This window comes from Trachypithecus francoisi, unplaced genomic scaffold (genome assembly GCF_009764315.1).
Source record: "Trachypithecus francoisi isolate TF-2019V2 unplaced genomic scaffold, Tfra_2.0 Lachesis_group0, whole genome shotgun sequence".
NCBI lineage: Eukaryota > Metazoa > Chordata > Mammalia > Primates > Cercopithecidae > Trachypithecus > Trachypithecus francoisi.
This window is the reverse complement of record NW_022681453.1, coordinates 65248571-65268987: the sequence shown is the minus strand read 5'-3', so window position 1 is coordinate 65268987 and position 20417 is coordinate 65248571. Positions and strand designations below refer to the sequence as shown.

Sequence of the window (20417 nt, the reverse complement as noted above, 5' to 3'; positions counted from 1 at the left end):
TTTATTTTCTTCTTAAAAAAGTAAATGAAAGCACGTTATACAAAATAATTGACATCTTTTTAATTTAATAATACATCTTGCTATCTCTCATAAGACAGAACTGAAGAGCTTCTCTATCATTTTCTATAATTATGTGGTGCTCCATTCCCATCCTAGGAGGTTTTAAGCACCTCACGAAAGCCAAAGACACTACACTCATTAGAACGGCTAAAAATGAAAAGACATCACATCCCAGGAATTGGTCTTGACAAGGATGTGGAGGAACTTGAAACTCTCATACACGGCAGGTGGTACAGAACCTCCTGAAAACAGTTTGGCAGTTTCTTAAAAAGTTAAACATATACTTCCCTTAGGATCTAGTCATGCCACTCCTGGGTATGTCCCCGAGAGAAACGCAAGCACATATCCATACAAAGTCTTGTACACAAACGTTCAGAGCAGCTTCATTCAAAATAGCTGCAAACTAGAAATGACCCAAATGTCCATCAATAGGTAAGTAAATAAACAAATTGTGATATATCCATACAATGGAATATTACTCAGCAACAAAAAAGAATGAACTACTGAGGGTACCACAACAGGGATGAATCTCACAATAATTACGTTGAATGAGACACCAAGCTGTAGTCCCAGCTACTCGGGGGGCTGAGGTGGGAGATCACTTGAGCCTGGAAGGTTGAGGCTGCAGTGAGTCATGAGCACACCACTGCACTCCAGCCTGGGAGATAGAGCAAGACTCTGTCTCAAAAACAAAAACAAACAAAAAAAGGAAGCCAGACAAAGAGAGAGTACATATTGGATGACTCCATGTATATAAAATTCTAGAAAATGCAAAGTCCAGTGACAGAAAGCAGATCAGGAGTGTTGTGGGGCAGGGGACGGGGGGTTGGATTATAAAGGGGCATGAGGAAACATTTGGGGGCAATGAGAAGTTCACTTTAAAAAATCATGGCAAAGGTTTCATGTGTGTGCATATGGCAAAACTTATCAAACTGAACACCTTAAGTCTACGTAGTTTATTGTACATCAATAATACCTCAATAAAAACTGGGAGAAAAAGTCAATTTATCTGAGAGAGGGAGTGTGTCGGCAAGTCAAGGAGGGTGAGAGGCCTGGCCCCTCACCGGCATTCAGTTTCTTGTGGAGGTGGGTGAACAGCCTTTCCTCATTCTTGGAATCTCCGCCTCACAGGAGCTGAAGGGGAGGGGGCTGCAGAGTGGCTGGCCCTGCTGTCCACTTCTCACAGGGGACAATCCTGGTGCAGGACAAGCCATGGCTGCCCAGCCTCTGGTCTCTCCCTTGGTCCTGTGAGCCAGGCAGCTTGAATCTCAGAAATGCCATTTTAGCGTTTTTTGTTTTTGTTTTTGGCAGGTGCGACTGTTGAGAAGGGGAGGGTTAGGATATCTCTAACTTAAACCCTAAGTTTCTGGGGAAAGGGTCACTGGCATTTTGGGTTCTTATCAACACAAGACCACAAATACTAGACCTTCTTCAAGAAGCGGAGCCATGGGGGAGGTTTCCAGGGTATGTAATGTATCTGGGCAGGTCTCACCTCCAAAGTTGCCACTGAATTTTTATCTGTTGACATTGAAAATGAAAGCAGGCCTACTGTAGAACTCTCCTAGCCCAGCCTCTGGGAACCTGGATAGGGAGAGGCTGGGAAGGCCCAAGAGGCTGGAGGAAAACTTCCCCCAAAGCACGTGCAATTGAAGGGCATGGAGCCTAAGTGTGAAAGCAAGTAACCCCCGACGGCACCCTTGGGAGATGTGGCTCTCAGGCCCCTGCTGTTCTCCGGTGCCCCTGACTCAGCATCGCAGCCTTTGATGGAGGGCTGCCACGGGCCTTGGCGGAGGCTCCGGGAGTGGGCTTGGGGGACACAGGATTGGAAAAGGATAGATCTATCTTGTTTCTCTCACTAGGCTGCAGCAGTCAGGAAAGCTGGCTGCCTCGGGAGAGTTGAGGAATTTCCTGTCTCGCACAGACTGAGAAGGCTCAAAGACAAAATGTTTTTGTCTTTCCACAGCACTCCCTGCTCCTGCCTCTGCAATCTCAGCAAGTCCCCAGCCTCACAGAGCTTCGTGCAGATGGGCTCAAATTCCTAGATGCTACGGGAACCTCACCAACTCCAGTGTACTCCACTTCAAGCCTGTGGCAGTCTCGTCTTCAGCCCCACCTTCTCTGGGTTCTTCCTATAGCCTCTGTTTCCTGGTCTGGGGGTTTGGCAAAGCCAAGTCACCCTGTGGGTCTCAGCCATTGGGGACTAAAAGCCTATCTGTCCCTCCCTCCCCTGGGAGCTCAGAAGTATGCATGAAAGGGTGTCTGGGAGCTGCCTCCCACCAGGCAGCTCACTGGTTCCATCGGCAGCTGTGGAGGGGATCCCGGCCTCAGGCTCATCTGCCTTGTCTGAAGCCCCACTTCCTCATTGGTCTCTAGGGGGAGTCATGGTATCATCACAGGACTTTGGGTAGTTTTAAAGAGATAATAGGTAAAAATACTTTATATAACCATTCATTATCAATGAGAACATCTGTATGAGGCTGGCATGAGAACTGACTTACATTTATCCACTTGGGCTCAATTACTTGATCGGTTTATCAGCAGCCAAAGAACCAATGGAGTCTGGGCCTCACCCAAGGGTTATGGACTCATTTTCATACGACCTGAGGCAAATACTGTTTAGGGATACAAATGCGTTGCTTAAAAATATCAAGGGATATATCTCAAAGTAAATCGAGGACAAGCTTTCGTTGCACCCCCTCCAGGAGATGAGTGAGTGAACTTGGGAAGAACCGGCTGATCGGCAGACATTTAGTTCTGGTGTCACTCATTGCCTCTGGCCCTGTGTTTTGTTCCCCAAAGCCCTACAGCAAGAATGAAGGGAAGATGGACATGACTGGGAATGAATGTTCAGAACAAGCCTGTTCTCAGACCAGCAAGGTGGGACCCAATTCCAACTCGCCACTCTACTGTACTGGTGTAGAGACCAGGAGAGAGTTAACTAAGGGGAAGTCACTTGGCTAACATCATGGGGCCAGTGTGGGCAGACTCAGAGCTCATGCCCAGGCCTTCCGACGACAAGGCCGGGATGTTACATAGGCATCTCTTCAAAGGGAACCAGTCTCCTCCAATGGTGCCCATGGTGACCGCTCCAGGACAAACACACTGTCAGCTGACCCACATCCTAGATCCCTGGCAACTGAGAAAAACTAAAGCAGAACAGAGACAAGCCAGGTGAAAACGGCAACACGTGTGTGTGTGTGTGTGTGTGTGTGTGTGTGTGTGTATATTTCAATTCATTCCAAAGCCAAACAAATTATTCTGGCTCATCTCTGGCCTCTAGACTCTATCAGTTTATGCTCACTCTTCTGTGGACTTAGGTAAGATACGAAGGGATAGGTGGAAACTGGCATTCTCAACTCATGGCCCTGGCTGTGTGATCTGAAGTAACCTTCCCAAAGGAAGCCTCAGTGTTCTCTCCTCTAAACTGATGGTAACATAATACTGAAAAGTATGATGTCTACATCATCAGTCTAAAGCATGGTAATATTGCAGGGTTTTAGATGATTAACAAATAACATGTAAAACAGCTAGAACAATACATGGCACACAAGAAGTATAAAAATCAATGTTTTCTGACTTTTCCAACCCAACTGACTCCTTTGGTTGTCGAAATTCAACCTGGTAAGAACTACAATGAGAAGTGCCCCTCAAACCAGAACTTTCACGTACCGATGATTCCTTATAAAGCCCAGCACTCCAGGATTCCAAAAGATGCTCACAGCTCATTCAGTGTTATCCTCAACATCTCGGAAGTATTGGGCAGATTGTGTCTGTTTTACAGTGGAGGGAGCTGGGACTCAGAGAAAGAAGCTCGCCTGTCCTAAGGTCCTGAGGCTGCGATGCCCCTGAGGAGGGGGATGCTGCTGGCGGGGTCCTGGTCTAGGTGCTTTCCCTTGATTGTCCTGGGAGCAGAGGCAGATCCCAATTCTGCGAGGAGCTTTCTGTCATCATTACCATTCGTGTCCAGAGCTATCCATTACGCTGGGAGTCACTCCTCTCTGCTTGTCCTTCGGCCTCCTTCTAGCAGCATCCTGGTTTAAGGACCAGGGTCTGAGGCAAAAGGCCCCCAGTGACAAAGTTGTCTCAGAGAGCCCGAGCCTCCTTCGTCTTGGGAGGACACACACTGGCCATGGCACACAAATAGCAAGGGATGCTTTGCCGGGACCCAGTGACAGACTTGCCCAGCTCAAATGGGGCCACACTAAATATACCCTGGGTTTTCCCACAGCTGTGCTTCCTGCTGCTCTGCTGAGACTGAGCCCAGAGAGGGCCTTCTTCCTGGAGTGCAGAAATGGCTGAGTCTCCTCGCTTTCCTTGCCTAAGATTAAGGACCTAAAGTGCATTTATCTGTTGCTCTGTTACTTGGTATTAGCCAATTCATTCACGGACTCAGTCATTAAACTGCTACTGTCCCATTTTGACAGAATGGAAAAGGATTGATTGGGCCGTCCTCCAACGGGAAAGACAAGCACGATGACTAAGAATAAGCCAAAGCAGATTGCTGACAAGTAAAAATGATGCCGTATAGACAAAGCTGTTAATAGGACTTAAGAAAGAGCAAGAATGGGAGAAAGGGAAGAACAGTGAGAGAGCAGAAAAAGAAAAAGAGAGAGGGACCGTGAGGAAGAGAGCGGGCAGAAAGGGAAGCAAAGGAAGGGGGAGAGAATGAGAGACAGAGACAGATATATGCACTCCCCACTTCATGATTCTATTGACCCATGGAGTTTTCCACCCTTGCCATTTTGCCTATTTTTGACTCATTAGAAGCTGTTTTTGAAGACAGTTCCTAGTCAGGAAAATAAACATGAAATGATTGCTCTGGCGAAGCAAAAGCATCCAACAAATGACCTATCAGGATCCCAGAGTAGCCAAGCAGAAAGCACATGGGCCGAAGCGGGTGGGGACCTTGTGCTGCCGCTGATGGGCTGGGCTACTGCCGGCAGCTGCCATCACCTCCTGAGCATCACTTTCTTCATCTGTGAAGTGAATTTGGAAGTGTCAAGTGGAGTCGTTATGAGAATTAAATAAAACAAGCCAGCTTTTCTAGCCAATTAGACTTTTTCTATCGAAACAATTCCTTGTTAAAAACAAATTGATAGTGGTTTTACTTTAAAAACACTAATATAAATTGATACCCAACATAGCGTTTTGGAAAGCTCTTATTTAGAGGACGTGTTAGACACCCACAAAACAGGAGCAGTTTATTATCTCTTGCACTAATTCTTCTTATAAAATAACCAGTAAAGCCTGTTCTTCAAACCCAGCACCAGGAGCGAGGCCTTTAGCTCCTCTAGGACCTGACACTAGGAACCCACTGCTGCCTTTGTCCTGGGGGTTGGTCATGATCTGGCATCTCCTTCTGCACTACAATAATTCTCCTGTCTTCCCTCCATGGCCCTTCCTTTTCTTTCTATGGTTTTAGCAAGGAAAACAACTAAATTCTGAATTTCTCCTTATAAGTGTTTTTTTCTACCTGCCAACATTTGCTGGTCAACTTGCTAGTTTCTGAAGCCCCATGCTCCTGGATCCAAATTTGCATTCAATGCACATTTGCCTTAATCTTGGATCTACCAAATATTTTCCTTAGGCTTTGAACATGAGCTATATTCCTTAGTTATTACAATGCAAAATACCATTCCAACAGCAATTCTGATTCACTCCAAACCCCGTTATACTATGGAAATTCAATAGATCACCAACTGAGGGGGCACCATGGAAGCATAGTTCCCCCACCTTCCTTTATTTGGAGTTCAAAATCTAGCATGGTCCAGGGATCACCACCAGCCTCTTCCTTTCCCTAAATTCCACGATTGTTACCTCTGGAGGATTCATCAGAGGAGTTACATTCTCCCTGCTGACACGCCACACAGCCCCTTCCCATTTCCAGGGGGTTTGTGCAAGCTGTAAATCCCCAGGACATCTGAATTCCCCTTAAACAAAAAGCTGTCTCCTAACCAAACAGAACCTTCTTGAAGTCAGCAAAATGGCTACTTTGTGGCATAAAAAGGATTTTTCCTCCCATAGCCTTGTTCTCTTTTGGCCTCCCTTCCTCCCAGAACTTAAGAAGCAAATGGGAAGAGAAGTGTGCGAGGAAAAGAATGAAAGGAACCATGACGTATAATATCCCAAAAAAGATCTCTGACCAGTAATGATATGGTTGCTAGCTGGGAAGCAAGGATCACTGCAACCACAGCCTTTTCACTGTCTTAGAAGTTATAATCACACTCTAAACATAAAGGTATGGCCTCCAAACCACCCACTGTTCCCTCCCAGTGCAGGCCTGGAAACCACACTCTCAGTCCCACTGTCATCACATGGGTCGCATTTTGCCACTAGGAGCTCAATGCTGCGATTCTGCATAGCATTGTTGATCTGGGACTCTGTGTAATTATGACTGACTGTGGGCTGTGGAGGTGGACAGTTACAAAGCTCTATAAGGGCCCTATTGGTAAAATGAGGCTCAAGTTCTACGGTATGGGCACAAACATACACGTATATGCTCAGAAGTCTTTCTGTAACACGAAGACCCCATGTGGTACACAAACCCAATTCTGTACTCAATCCACACAAAATGAAAATATTGGTTATAAATTTTAACATGTAATTAATTGCTTGCCTTCTTAGAGTTAAAAGCTTGTGGACAGATGTTTTGAATAAGCTTCTTAATATGTATAAAAAAGGCAAGTTAAAACTCGTATTTATTCTACTTCAATATATTTCTCTGTAGTCAATATAAGTATTTAAGAAGTTGTCAGCTGGGTGCAGTGGCTCACGCCTGTAATCCCAGCACTTAGGGAGGCCGAGGCGGGTGGATCACGAGGTCAGGAGATCGAGACCATCCTGGCTAACATGGTGAAACTCCATCTCTACTAAAAATATAAAAAACTAGCCGGGCGTGGTGGCGGCGCCTGTAGTCCCAGCTACTCGGGAGGATGAGGCAGGAGAATGGTGTGAACCCGGGAGGCAGAGCTTGCAGTGAGCCGAGATCTCACCACTGCACTCCAGCCTGGGCGACAGAGCAAGACCCCATCTCAAAAAAAAAAAAAAAAAGAAGTTGTCACTGTTTTTAAGCTTAAGGAGGTCAGGGTCCATACCTTATGTCAACTGGACAGATTGTATAGTGTCCAAAGTACCTGTGCATAACCGGGGAAGACAAAGGAGGTGGCTCCAGGCTGCCCCGCAGAGTGCCTGGTATTAATCTGAAAACAAACTGTGCCTCTACTTATTGCCAAGCAAATGCTGACTTCACTGGTGCCTGTTGTCTTCATTAAAAGCTCTCTGCATCAAAACAAATACCCTAATAAATATGTTTGTTATATTTTATTATCTATTCTAGAGATCATCTTTTTATCTTTTTAACTTACTCATATTTTATGTCCTTAGATGCCTTTAACAGGCCCACCAGGCCTTCAGTTAAATAAACAAACCATTAGGCTGAGACACTATGTCAAAATGGGCACAACTAGCAGGCTATTAGTAAATCTAGACACTTAAGAATTTTAGCCTTGACAGAGATACTCCAGGGGGAAAAACATTTTAAATATTCTAGCCCAAGGAAGCCCCCAGCAATGACTCAGTCCAAATACTGTGAAATCTATACTGTATTTCAGATCTTCCTGGGCTCTGCAGGGATTTGAATTAATCATCTTTTAGACTCACGCTGGGTCAGGAGGAAGGACATTCATTGCTTGGTTAATCATCGGGGAATTTTTTCCCCCAGCCTGTGTTGGGGAAAGAAGGAATATTTGTTGAGGGACTCTTTTTTTTTTTTGAGACAGGGTCTTGCTCTGTCATCCAGGCTGAAGTCCAGTGGTGTGATCAGCTTCGACCTCGCAGGCTCAAGCAATCCTCCTGCCTCAGCCTTCTGAGTAGCTGGGACCAGAAGCATGAGCCACCACGCCTGGCTAATTTTTGTATTTTCTGTGGAGACGTGTGTCACCATGTTGCCTAAGCTGGTCTCGAACTCCTCGGCTCAAGTGATCCACGTGCCTTGGCCTCCCAAAGTGCTGGGACTACAGGCGTGAGCCACTGCACCCAGCTCTGTTGAGGGACTCTTAAAGGTAATTTGCAGATTTCCTGCACATCCTAATGGGCACTGAGCCCCCAGAAAAGCCAGGAATTCTAGGGAATGACTCCCTGCACTGCAGGGGAGGTTCAGCAACCTCTGTGCTCTCGTCCATCTTGGGAATGCCTGCTCCCATGGCAGGCCTGGCTCTACACACAGTGTGACGTGGTCCCTCCCTGCAGGGAGCTTACAGTCTGGAGAGGAAGATAATTAAACAAGCAAGTAGAGTAAAATGAAAGTGAATTTTCACGGAGTAAAATGCTTTCTCCTCACCTCCAGAGGCCCTGCATGGTGTGCCCCCACCTTTCTGAACTCACTTTCTATCACACTTCCCCAGGCTGGCGTCTTGCTGCTCTGGAACGGGCCAATCCTGCTCCCAACTTAGGGCCTTGCACTTGCTGTACTGCCCGCCTGGAGCTCTCTTTCCCCAGGCCATGGATGCCTCTGAGGCTTCCTTCCTCATAGCACTAAAGATGCACCCTCTCACCCCCTTGATTCACACACCCTGCTCACTGGCTCACTGGCTTTTTCTCTTGGTAATTATTCCTTTGTGACCTGCTCATGTTCTTAACAGCAGGTGCCAGCATTTAAAATGAGGCCAGGTGCTGATTGCTGCCCGCATCCCCATCAGAATGTAAGCACCCTGCAGGCAGGGCCCTCAGCTGTCCTGTCTACTGCAGTTTCCCCAGAACAATGCCTAGCACTGATCAATACAGGCACACAGTAAAGACTTGTTGATAAGTACATGTAACACTAGAAGCACGCGGTGTTCAGGGACCGCATTCTGGGGTGATTAGGGTAGGATTCCCAGAGAAAGTGACATTTCTGGAAGTTTGTGGGTTTTGGAGAAGAGAGTCACTGATGAGGGAAGGCAGAGAAAGCATGAAGGGCTGGCCGCAGAAATTGTGTCTGAAGGCTGCACCAGCAATCTTGATGATTCCAAAATCTCGGCAAAAGGCGAGAGGTGAGAAAGAGCCCCTGCATCCGGCCTTTGGCACAGTATCTGCTGAGCTCTCAGAATAAGCTTGCTTCCAGCAGAGCTGCCCCTCAGTCACCCCCAAGAGAAGACAATGGGAGGGACATGTGTTGCTGCATGGCGCCACCTTGTGGCCAGAGCCCTTGGAAGCAGGCACGTGTGTCTGGCTTGTGTCAGGCTGGACACCTCCCTCCTCTGATTCTCTGATGGTCTCTTTCCCTGGCCAAACAAACAAACAATACTGCGGCAAAGTGAATCCTCTGGGAAAAGCAAAGTGAATCCTCTGGGAAAAGCCCTCCTCAGTCTTGGCATTTGTAAGGACTGTATCTTGTTTAAAGGTGGGCTCTGCTGGACAATCATAATCACAGCACATACTATCCTATGCTCTGGGGATACTCTGCACATTCATTCACTTAATCCTCACAGTACTGCGACTGTCAGCATCTCCATTTCACACAAGAGGAAGGTGAGGTCGGGTATGCTAACTAACGCCAGGGTGCAAGGTTAGTAAATGGCAGAGCAGGACTCATACCCAGGCTGCTGGCTCCACATCCACACTCCCCACCATGGCCCGGTGCCACACTAAGGGCAAGAGAGGGCTGGACCTGGGCAGCTAAGGGAGAGGTGGAGCAGCGGTCAGTGCAGTAGGGAAGAAGCGCCTCCACTACGATCGTCCCCCAGCCCATGCTGTCCAGGACCCAGAGCCAACAGGGCTGCCAATCAAGTCAGAAAAACTCCATGGCGGAGGACAGTGCAGGGAGCAGCCCCGAGCCTCCTGAGTGTCTCAGGGCACCGTGCCAAGAGTGCCGCTGTGCCAGGCTCACCCTGCTCCAATCCTGTGCCGAGAGAGCCCAAATGCTGCCGGGCCTGAGCGTGCAGCTGCGTCCTCAGCCTTGTTCACCATTTATGGTATCTGAGCCTGTCTGGTCTTTACAGTCCAGTACATCCCCCACACCGGCAGGGAGTTCTGTCATGCAGGCCTCTTCTCAGAGCAAATCCAAACTTCCTTGGCAGAGTTTTTGCCTGAGACCTCTCTGTGCCTTTTTTTTTTTTTGATGGGTGGTGATCCTTCAGGCCCCAGCCCCACAGGCCCAGGAGTCAGGAGGAAGGCCCTAAAGAGTTCTTGATCCTTCGCCTGGGACTCCCACCTCCAGGCTACTCTTAGCTCAGCTGGGTCACTCTAATCCAATCTAAACACAGGCAAGCCAGGACAGACACCGGATTAGTTCTTGGCTGCGGCTGTGGAGGGAGAGTCTCAGAAAACAGAGGGCTAAGCCACGCGGCCCTACGTGGAGCATTCTGACTCTTGCTGTTCCTTACTAGACTCTGGGGTTGGGCCACGCTGGCCTCCAAGAAGAGCCCCCAGGGGGAAGGTGAGTCCTGCTCCCTGGCCCTCAGAGACAAGGCTCTCAGCAGTTCAGGTTTCCTCTGAAGTCTCATTATCACAATTTCCTGAGCTCCCCACCTGGCTCCCAATGAGTCATGAAGTTAGAACTATGAGGATAAATGGGTAAGTGTGTAAACCAGAATCTGGCTGGCACATTCCCAGAGGCCAGAGCTGGGCCCTGAGCCCAGTGTGGTGGGTTTCCTGGAAGGAAGGGGTGGACCAGTTTCCCAATAACAGCTCCATGCGGAGGCACCTCTTCAATCAGAGCACCCAGGGAGCGTGCTCACCCCCGGCAGACAGCTTCCACGGAGCCAGCGTCCGCCACATTCTGCACCAGCGCCAGTTCCTTCATCCCTAAGGGATTGACATTGCCCAGCCCACAGTGGCCAGTCTTCCCCTTCGGGCCAGGGGATGTGCCCTCTGAAAAATGTCAGGGCATAGGAATGAGCACAGACTTGGAAGTCACAGGCTGTTGGCTCCAGGGGCCAGTTTTGCAAACTAGTGTGATGCGCTTAAGCAAGTTACATTAACTTCCTGAGACATCCAGAGCCTTCTGTCTGAAATCAGGACAGCATCGTTGTCCCCTAGGCTACTGAGGTCTCAGTGAGAGAATAGGGGTGAGGTGAAAGTATTTAACATGATAAGCCACAAATGTTTCTTCCCCTTTCCTTTTCTGCGAAACTTCCTCCTGCAGCCAGCCTCCCAGACAGTGGCTACTCATACAATACGGAGATGTTCCTGACAGGCCTGAGCCCTGGGGAATGGAGAGATGTATTCTCCTGCTTGTCTGATGGGAGGCCAGTCACGCTGCACGCAGTGCTAGCACCAGAGGACCCAGTCATGCACAGAAGCAGGGGGCATAGGCTCAGGGTGAGGGTGGGATCAGGCTTACCTGAAAGCCCCGGACCCAAGAAGCACTTCTGTGGGAACTGTCACCAGGCCTGCTGATACCACAGCCCAGACAGATCTGTCTTGAGTCTGTGGCTCCCTGCAGTTCCTGGGGACTAAGTGCTTGGCTGATGAATGGATGACCATGATAATCAGATTACTGGAGACCAGGCTGCTGATGTGTAAAAACAAGCCTGGGCCTGTGAGTAGAAGGGGGGGGGGGGGGCGCAGAAAGGGGACAACTTGTGGCCCTCTGGAAGCCTCAATATGCACACTGTGACCCAGGGTCACATGTAAGGGGTCACTGGTGAGGCCACTGTCTGCTCAGGGAATATGTGAGTGCTCTCCCAAGTCTTTCTGTAGTGTGTGAGGTTTTCTTCTGACCAGACCTGGAGCTTCTGGAGCTAAGGGAGTCCTCATCTCTTTCCCCCATATCTTTCTGTGGCCCCAGTGGAGTGAGGGGGTGAGGAAAAGCCCACCTGTGATGGCAGGCCCTTGTCACTGTGAACTCCTGGAGGTCATCTCCCTCATTTCCTACCTTCAGGTGCAGCACTTTTTAAGCAACCTCTCCTCTGCCCCTAAGAGGCTGCAGCAGCCACTCCTCTGTTACAGCAGCTGCCACTGGTCATGGTATGAAGAAGTGCCATGTGCACCTCTGCTCCCTAGATTTTGGCTCATGATACCATTTTCTACAAATGTGCCCTTCCTCCAAAGCAGAAATGTCTGCAGGAAAGGTGCTTCTACCCGAGTGCCCGGAGGCTCCTACCATGGACGGTGACCCGGGCGCTGCAGGACACCTGCCCCAAGGCATTCTCAGCCAGGCAGGTGTAGGTGCCATGGTCCTCTGGCAGGGCATCCTGGATATGGAGCTCAGCCACGCCAGCCTCGCAGGTGGAGTGAGCGTACTGGATGGGCTGTCCTGTGGAGGAAGCACAGGAAGGTTCAGGCCAGGCAGCACTGGCAGTAGGGACGGGAGCCCTGTCCTCATCAGGGCTGCTGCTGTCATGATGCTGAGGCTTGTCATGCTTGCTCAGATCCACTGAGGGCTAATAATGGACCATGCACATCTCCAGCCAGCAGAACAGAGGCTTATGGGCTGGAGAAAGAGCCAGGGGCTAAGGAGATGAAGGAAAGTGAGTAATTGTGTGGTGGAGGAGGAAGACGGGGCCTGGAGGGACTGGGAAGGGAGAATCTGGAGGAATTAAGAATGTAGGGGGGAAAGAGACACAGTTTGGGGCATTCTGTGTTAAACAGTCTCCAAATCCACATCCTCAACTTCACAGAATTCTGAGCCTGGAGAGAATCTTACGGGGTCATCTGGCCCATAGCCCAGCCTCAGGAAAAACAGAGCTTTCCCGGGCTGAACATGGGGTGCCCAGCTCTGGATGTCTCCAGAAATGAGGATTCCATTTTCCACTGTAGATATTTATCAAAAAGCAATTCTGCATCCCAATGCTGCAGTTAAGTGCATTTATTCTATGCAATTAGGTGTATTTTAGGGTTCACAGAAAAGGTAAATAAAAATGACTCGGCTCCTTTTTTCCAGAGTCCCTTCCATGTGACATGTTCCTGGTCACATAAAGTCCTGCATGGAGACCGGAGTGCATGCAACGAGCTTCAGTGGTTTCCTTAATGCTCTGTGTTCCTGGGAGTTTATCATTCTGGGATGTGACTTTTCATTTCCAGGAAAAAAAAAAATCTCATTACTGAAGAGTCTGGCCTCAGAGCAGGAATGTGTCCAGCTGCCATATAGGAAGCAACTGTCACTTTCTTCCCTTGCCAGGCCCCAGGGTCCTGGTTTGCACTTCATAAAATTGGGGGCGGCCAGTGGGGGAGGGAGAAAGTACACAAAGAAGTTGTCTCCCTGCAATGCAGTGTTTTCTTCTGCACATAGCAACACTTCATGCCTCCATGACAGTTTGGCAAAGAGAGCGGCTAGCACACCATAGGACCAGAGGGAAAGATTCCTCTCAACCTCCTGCATTTCATAAACGTGAGGCTGAGGCTGGGAAAGGCAGGGGCCTGGATCCTGCCACTGAGAGAAGTGAGCACTGCTCTTTGTTTTTATTTTTTGTCACAATGGTACCCTCCAAACCTCTCTTCCTTGACAATACGAGTGCATTCTCTGACTGCCGCCAGTATGTCTCTGCTGTCCTAACATGTGCTGACAAGCCTTTTGAGAGCTCTCCTTTAACTGGAATGTAACTCACTGTGGCCCCACAAATATAGGATGAGATGGAGGCCCCATAAAGGAGCTGTTGGCTCAGGGCACATCAGAATTGAGAGACATTAGGCTCTCCCAGCTCGCAGGCTGGGTTAAACCAGAGCAACCAAGGAAACCCAACTTGAGCATGATCGCCCTCTAGTGGAACGGGTGTGGAAACGCTAAGAGTCGCTGAGAACAGTTTTGAGTGATGTAAACTAGGAGACAGCAAGCTATGGCTCCTGGGCCGAATCCGAACTGCAGCTTGTTTTTGTAGCGCCTGCAAGCTAAGAATAGTTTTTACATATTTTAAATGGCCAAAAAAAATAAAGGGAATATATTTCATGATATGTAAAAATTATGTGAAATTCACATTTCAGTATCCATAAAGTTTTACTGTAACATAGTCACATTCATTCTTTCACATACTGTCTATGGCTTACGTAATGTCTATTCTTTTATTTTTTGAGATAGGGTCTTACTCTTATTACCCAGGCTGGAGTGCAGCGGCTAAGTTTTGCTAAGCCTGGCTAAGTTTTGCTTTTTTTTTTGGTAGAGAAAGTTTCGCTATGTTGGCCAGGCTGGTCTTAAACTCCTGAGCTCAGGCAATCCACCTGCCTCGGCCTCCGAGAGTGCAGCGGTTAAGTTTTGCTAAGCCTGGCTAAGTTTTGCATTTTTTTTTTTTTTTTTTTTTTTTTGTAGAGACAGTTTCACTATGTTGGCCAGGCTGGTCTTAAACTCCTGAGCTCAGGCAATCCACCTGCCTCGGCCTCCCAGAGTGCTAGGATTACAGGAGTGAGCCACTGTGCCCAGCCTCCTGTGGCTGCTTTTATACCACAACAGCAAAGTTGAGAGTTGTTAAAGAGGCTGCTGTATGGCCTGAAAAGCTGAAAATAGCTACTACCTGGCCCTTTACAGAAAATGTCTGTTGGTATTAGACTTTGTTATTAGTCCTTAATGCCCATATTGCATTCCAGCCACAAGGAGGCTGCCTCCTTGAAGTCAATCACAGGATCCAATAGGACTTCTGTCCTTTGCTGAGGGCTGGGAGGGAAGGCAGACCTCAATTCTCACTTACCTACCCAAGAAGACTACAAGTAGGAAGACTAGATGGCACTTCCTCTCACTCACTAAAGACAGCATCTAGCAAAGCCTGAGCAAACTATACCAACAAGGAAGGTTCGCAGGCAATACATCAATGACGCAGACACAACTGGGGACTATTTGGTGCATAAGTGCTGGGGGCCACTGTTCGCTCTCTCTCTCTTATTTATTTATTTGAGATGGAATTTTGCTCTTGTCACCCAGACTGGAGTACAATGGCATAATCTCGGCTCACTGCAACCTCTGGCTCCTGGGTTCAAGCGATTCACCTGCCTCAGCCTCCGGAGTAGCTGGGATTACAGGCACCTGGCACCATGTGTGGCTAAGTTGTGTATTTTTAGTAGAGACGGGGTTTCATCATGTTGGCCAGGCTGGTCTCCAACTCCTGACCTCAGGTGATCCACCCGCCTCAGCCTCCCAAAGTGCTGGGATTACAGGCGTGAGCCAGCGCACCCGGCCCACTGCTCTCTTAAGGAGCCTATTCTATTAGATGTGAGAGTGAGCTGAGATCCCAAACCTTCTGTTCCAACCTATCTTCTAATAGATAAAGAAGCTGGTACCGGGCTGGGTGCGGTGGCTCAAGCCTGTAATCCCAGCACTTTGGGAGGCTGAGACGGGCGGATCACGAGGTCAGGAGATCGAGACCATCCTGGCTAACACGGTGAAACCCCGTCTCTACTAAAAAAATACAAAAAACTAGCCGGGCGAGGTGGCGGGAGCCTGTAGTCCCAGCTACTCAGGAGGCTGAGGCAGGAGAATGGCATGAACCCGGGAGGCGGAGCTTGCAGTGAGCTGAGATCCGGCCACTGCACTCCAGCCTGGGCGACAGAGTGAGACTCCGTCTCAAAAAAAAAAAAAAAAAAGAAGCTGGTACCCTGAGGGGTGAGGTGTCCAAGGTCACCTGACCACTCAGCAATGAACGGTGCCTGTGTCTCCTGACTCTCTGCAGGGGCTCTTTCACCCTCCCGGGGGATCCATCTCATCAGTTTAATGAACTGTTCTCAGTCTTTTAAAGTCAGAGTTCTCCCACACTGTTGAAATTAAATGGTCCTTTAAAAAGAAAAGGGTGATAATATACGGCAAATGATTTTTTAAAGGACCTTACTTGACAAAAAAAGAGTTGGCGAGTCTCTATAGGACTATCACTTTAAAAGAATAACTGCTCTGTGAGGCCAGAACCAGCTGCCACTAAATAAAAGGTGAGATCCCTCAAGCGACTTCAGGAGTGGTTCATTAGTTTATTAATTTATTTGTTCATTTATTGACTCAAGAGATATTAATTGAGAGCCTATTATGAGTTTGGCCATATGAAAAGAAATCCAACTGCTCGCGCCCCTATGTGTCAGGCATCTCATTATCCACTTTATAGAAATGATCTAACTTAATTTCACAACGGCATGATTCCCACCATGCAGATGGAGAACTCAAGGCTCAGACAGGAGTGGTAACTTGCTCAGCCAGTTGGGACCAGGATCCCAGTGCCCATGCTCTCTCTGTGCCCTGTGCTTCCTTCTCATAGCACTGGGATGTCCAAGACATAAATGGCTCAGAGGGAGAAGTGAGAATTCAGGCACGGCCAAAGGGCCCAGGGGATGGGAGCAGAGAGCTGGAGCAGGGGGCACTCACCATTCAGCATCCAAGTGATCTGGGGCACTGGAGTCCCCCGTATGGAGCACTGCAGCACAAAATCCTGGCCCTCAATGACGGTGCAGTCCTTCAGGACACTGGAGAAGGAGGGGGCCACTTCCATCACAGCAAGCCCTGTGAGGGAAAAGGACAGGTCAGCTCAGATCACAGCTTGCCCGCTCTGGTGATGCCTGCAGTCACCCTAGCCTCCCAGGCACGCCTCACTGTCCTGGACACCTGGGTACCCTCGGCAGCCTGCCTTTGCCTTATCTCTCTTCACGCTTAGAAAACAGGCAGCGCCAGTGGTGTAGGGACCTGGAGCCTGAAGCAGAGTCACCAGCAGGGGCTTTTTCATAGTCACAAAACACCTTAGCCCTGGGGTGCTTAGAACCTGGAGCCTTCTCACCTCTGTGATCCAGGTGCCTCCTGTTTGGCCTTGGCTTTTGCTACCCTCGAGCCTCCGGAGAGCTCCTTCTGCCTTGTCGGTCCTACTCTACTTTCTAGTGTCTCTTATCTTCTTTAATATGTCCCATCAGTGATTACACAATCCTGTGAATATCTTTTTACTTGTATAAGCCACAGGCTTACAGGTGAGGACATTTCCATTTTAAATTATTACGATGATTTTCTTCCAATTCCAGAACTGAATCAAAGGACTCACACGTGCTCCAGTTTTGTAAGCACAGTCTGAGCCCCAGTCTAGGTCAAGGGCTCAGAGTTGCCAGGGACCTGGGGATATGCACTAATGGTGCCTGTGTGTGGTTTGAATGCACATTCTGGTTGAGAACTGCTGAGCTGAACTTTCCAAAAGCCTTCTACATCAGTGAATTAGGAGACATTTTCTAGTTTGGGGACCTTAATTAAGAGCAATAGGAATAATCTCTTCTATGACAACCAGAACATGCTGTACATGTGTCAAGGTGGCTGATAGCTGAGAAAAGGTGGAACTGGATTTGGTGCTTAGAAGATATATCAATGGTGCTTTTCAAGACAGCCTATTCAATACAGAGATGAGAGGAAATGCCATATTATACTGCAGGGGTTTATGGGCAAGAAAACTAATAAAATTTGAGGGCCTAATATGTGCCAGGTACTTTTCAAGATGTGATTGTGACAATGCCATCAGGTTGTTCTCTTGAGTTCATTTTACAGATGAAGTTACTAATTTCCCATAGTTGAACTCGATGCTGAAGCCAGGTTTTACAGCCAGCTCTGACTGTACAGTTGCACTTTCTCCTCCAGATCCTAGGGGAGGGTAGGCGATGGGAGGGTAGTGGCAAGACAGAGTGATGGTGTACCTGGACAGGCCTGGCACTGAGGAAGGGTCGGACAGACCACCCAGAGGGTGTGGGGAGGCACCCTCTCTACCCTTTCCCTTGGCCAGTGTTGAACTCCCTCATTAGAGAAATGCCTTTGGGAGTTATGAAAAAGGATATAGGCTTTCATACAAGGTCAATCTGGGTTAGAAATACACTCTCTTTTACAAGACATGTGAACTTGGACAAGTCATTTAACCTTACTAAAGATCAGTATTCTCATCTAGAAAATGGGTATGATTTTCTTGTAAGATTGTTGGAATAACTAAATGAAACAATTCAGGTAGAGCATTTAGCACAAAACCTAGCATAGCACATCCTCAGTGAGTGTTAGCTTTTACTATCAAGTGAAAGCTGCACATAGAGACTCCACTTGCAGCAAACATAGTCTAGGGATGAAAGAGAGAGTAGGGATAGAGTAGGAGCTCAAGGGGCTCTCAAGTGGAAGGAAGATTTTCCTTCCTTTTTCAGCATAGGGACAACTAGAGCATGCTTGTAGGGAGAAAAAATAGGTCTCTCAACAAGAGAAGAGGAAAGACTGAAGAAGTGGTAGGGGAGTAAATCATTGTTAGATCGATCCTTGTGAAGATGGGAAGGGATAGAAAGAGAAGTCTTGGGAAGGGAAACAGACAGGTATTCTGCAGTGTAGGAAAACAGAAAGAGAGAAGTCTATAGGGGTAGCTAAAAGAACACCCATCAGATGACCTGCTTCATGGTAAACTCATCTGCCAAGAATTAACTAGGATGTTTAGGAACTGGAGAAGTTTTAGAAAAGCGAGTGTCTTCATCAAGAAGATAGGATGTAGAATGGCAGAGTAAAGACCTCTGAAGATCTACTCCTCCATAAAAGCAACAACAATACTGGCAAAAAGAGTCAAAAGCAATGGTTTCAGAATGCCAGAAATTAACCACAGGCTTGCAACATTCTGAGAGCATTCACTAAAAACAAACAAACATCCAGGTGTGGTGGCTCACGTCTTTCATATCAGCACTTTGGGAGGCCAAGGCAGAAGGATTGCTCGAGCCACAAGTTTGAAAACAGCCTGGGAAACAGCAAGACTCTTGTCTCTACCAAAAAAATAAAATTAAAATATTAGCCAGGCATGATGGCATGTGCCTGTAGTCTCACTTCGTAGGTTGAGGCAGGAGGATTGCTTAAATCCAAGAGTTTGAGGCTGTAGCAAGCTATGATCACGCCACTGCACTCCAGTCTGGGTGACAGAGCGAGACTCTGTCTCTAAAAAGTAAAAACAATAAACAACAACAACAAAAAACCCGAACAACAGTACTCTGCCCCTCCACCCCCAAAAAAACAAACAACAACAACAACAACAAAACACACAGCTGAATCTTGGTAAGAACAGCAAGCTATGTGCTTTCTCACTCTTGTCCCCCTTGCCCCAGCTCTGGGGTAACTCTGAAAATCAACAGTACCTATGGTACTTGTGAAAATCAGCCACTTTGCAAGAGGTAGGATGGGTTCAGAGCTCCTGTAAAACCTCATCCCTAAGAGAATGGTCACTCTTTGCCCTGTCTGGCAGCTCCTTCAATAGCTCCATTTTCAGGGTTGTCTTTATTTAACCTGACTCAGAGTTTACTCTGTGTGGATGGCCCCATCTCCAGGGTGTTTGTTAAAAACAATCAGTAGCAATTGTTTAATATTACAGCTACTTGAGAAAGCAATATCATTTGGGGCTAACAAGAGTCTGATCAAAAAACTTAAAAGGAAAAACTGGGGAATGAGATGTCCAGGACTTTGAAAAACTCTGACAGATTCCTGAGAACTGAGAAGCCCACATGGATGTGCAGGGCTGTGAGTCTGCCCAGGGAAGATGTAAGAAGGCCCTCCTGTCTCACCTCTGGCTGACTTGGAGCTTTGGTGCAAGCCGAAAGTAAAGGCTAAAGCAGACCTGTAAACTGCTGGCTGGAGCACTGAAGATGGGTGTAACACACACACAGAGAGAGCCCCTTGGCAAAGGCAGGGAAAAATTTAGTTCAAGGTGTTAAAGGAACTCTCCATTCAATCAATTAGCTGATCACTAAACTAACTAAGCAGGGACTTCTGTGGCCACACATGACAAATAATCCAGCCTTTACAGAATGAGAGAGGATTACTGTAAATCATGTCTGGTAAATGACTTGTATCCAGAATATATAAAGAACTCCTGCAACTCAACAATAAAAAAGTAAATGACCCAATTAAAACATGGGTAAAGTATTTGAATAGGCATTTCTCTGAAGGAGATATACAAATGTCCCATAAGTATATGAAATGATACTCAAAATCACTAGTCATCAGAGAAATGCAAATCAAAATTGCAGTCAGGCTGGGTGTAGTGGCTCATGCCTGTAAACCCAGCACTTTAGGAGGCTAAAGTGGTAGGACTGCTTGAGCGAGGAGTTCAAGACCAGCCTGGGCAAATAGTGAGACCTTGTATCTACAAAAATAACAAAATTAGTTGAGTATGGTGGCATGTGCCTGTGGTCCCAGTTACCCAGGAGGCTGAGGTGGGAAGGATCACTTGAGACTGGGATGTTGAGGCTGCAATGAGCTATTATCATGCCACTGCACTCCAGCCTGGGCAACAGAGTAAGACCCTGTTTCAAAAAAAAAAAAAAATCATAGTCAGATGATTGTGAATGGCTATAATGAAAAAATGGAAAACAGGCTGAGTGCAGAGGCTCATGTCTATAATCCTAGTACTTTGGGAGGTTGAAGTGGGAGGATCACTCAAGTCTAGGAGTTTGAGACCAGCCTGGGCAACATAGTGAGACCCCCACCTCTACAAATA

General features: G+C 47.7%; 1 protein-coding gene across 1 annotated transcript in view; it reads right to left on the bottom strand.

Annotated features, from left to right (window-relative positions):
- The window catches only part of MYLK (myosin light chain kinase), a 189347-nt gene that overhangs the window by 97395 nt on the left and 71535 nt on the right, over positions 1-20417 (bottom strand). Inside the window, 2 exon segments of the mRNA XM_033211001.1 lie at positions 12143-12295; positions 16310-16444. Of these exon segments, the coding sequence (XP_033066892.1) occupies positions 12143-12295; positions 16310-16444 (288 nt within the window).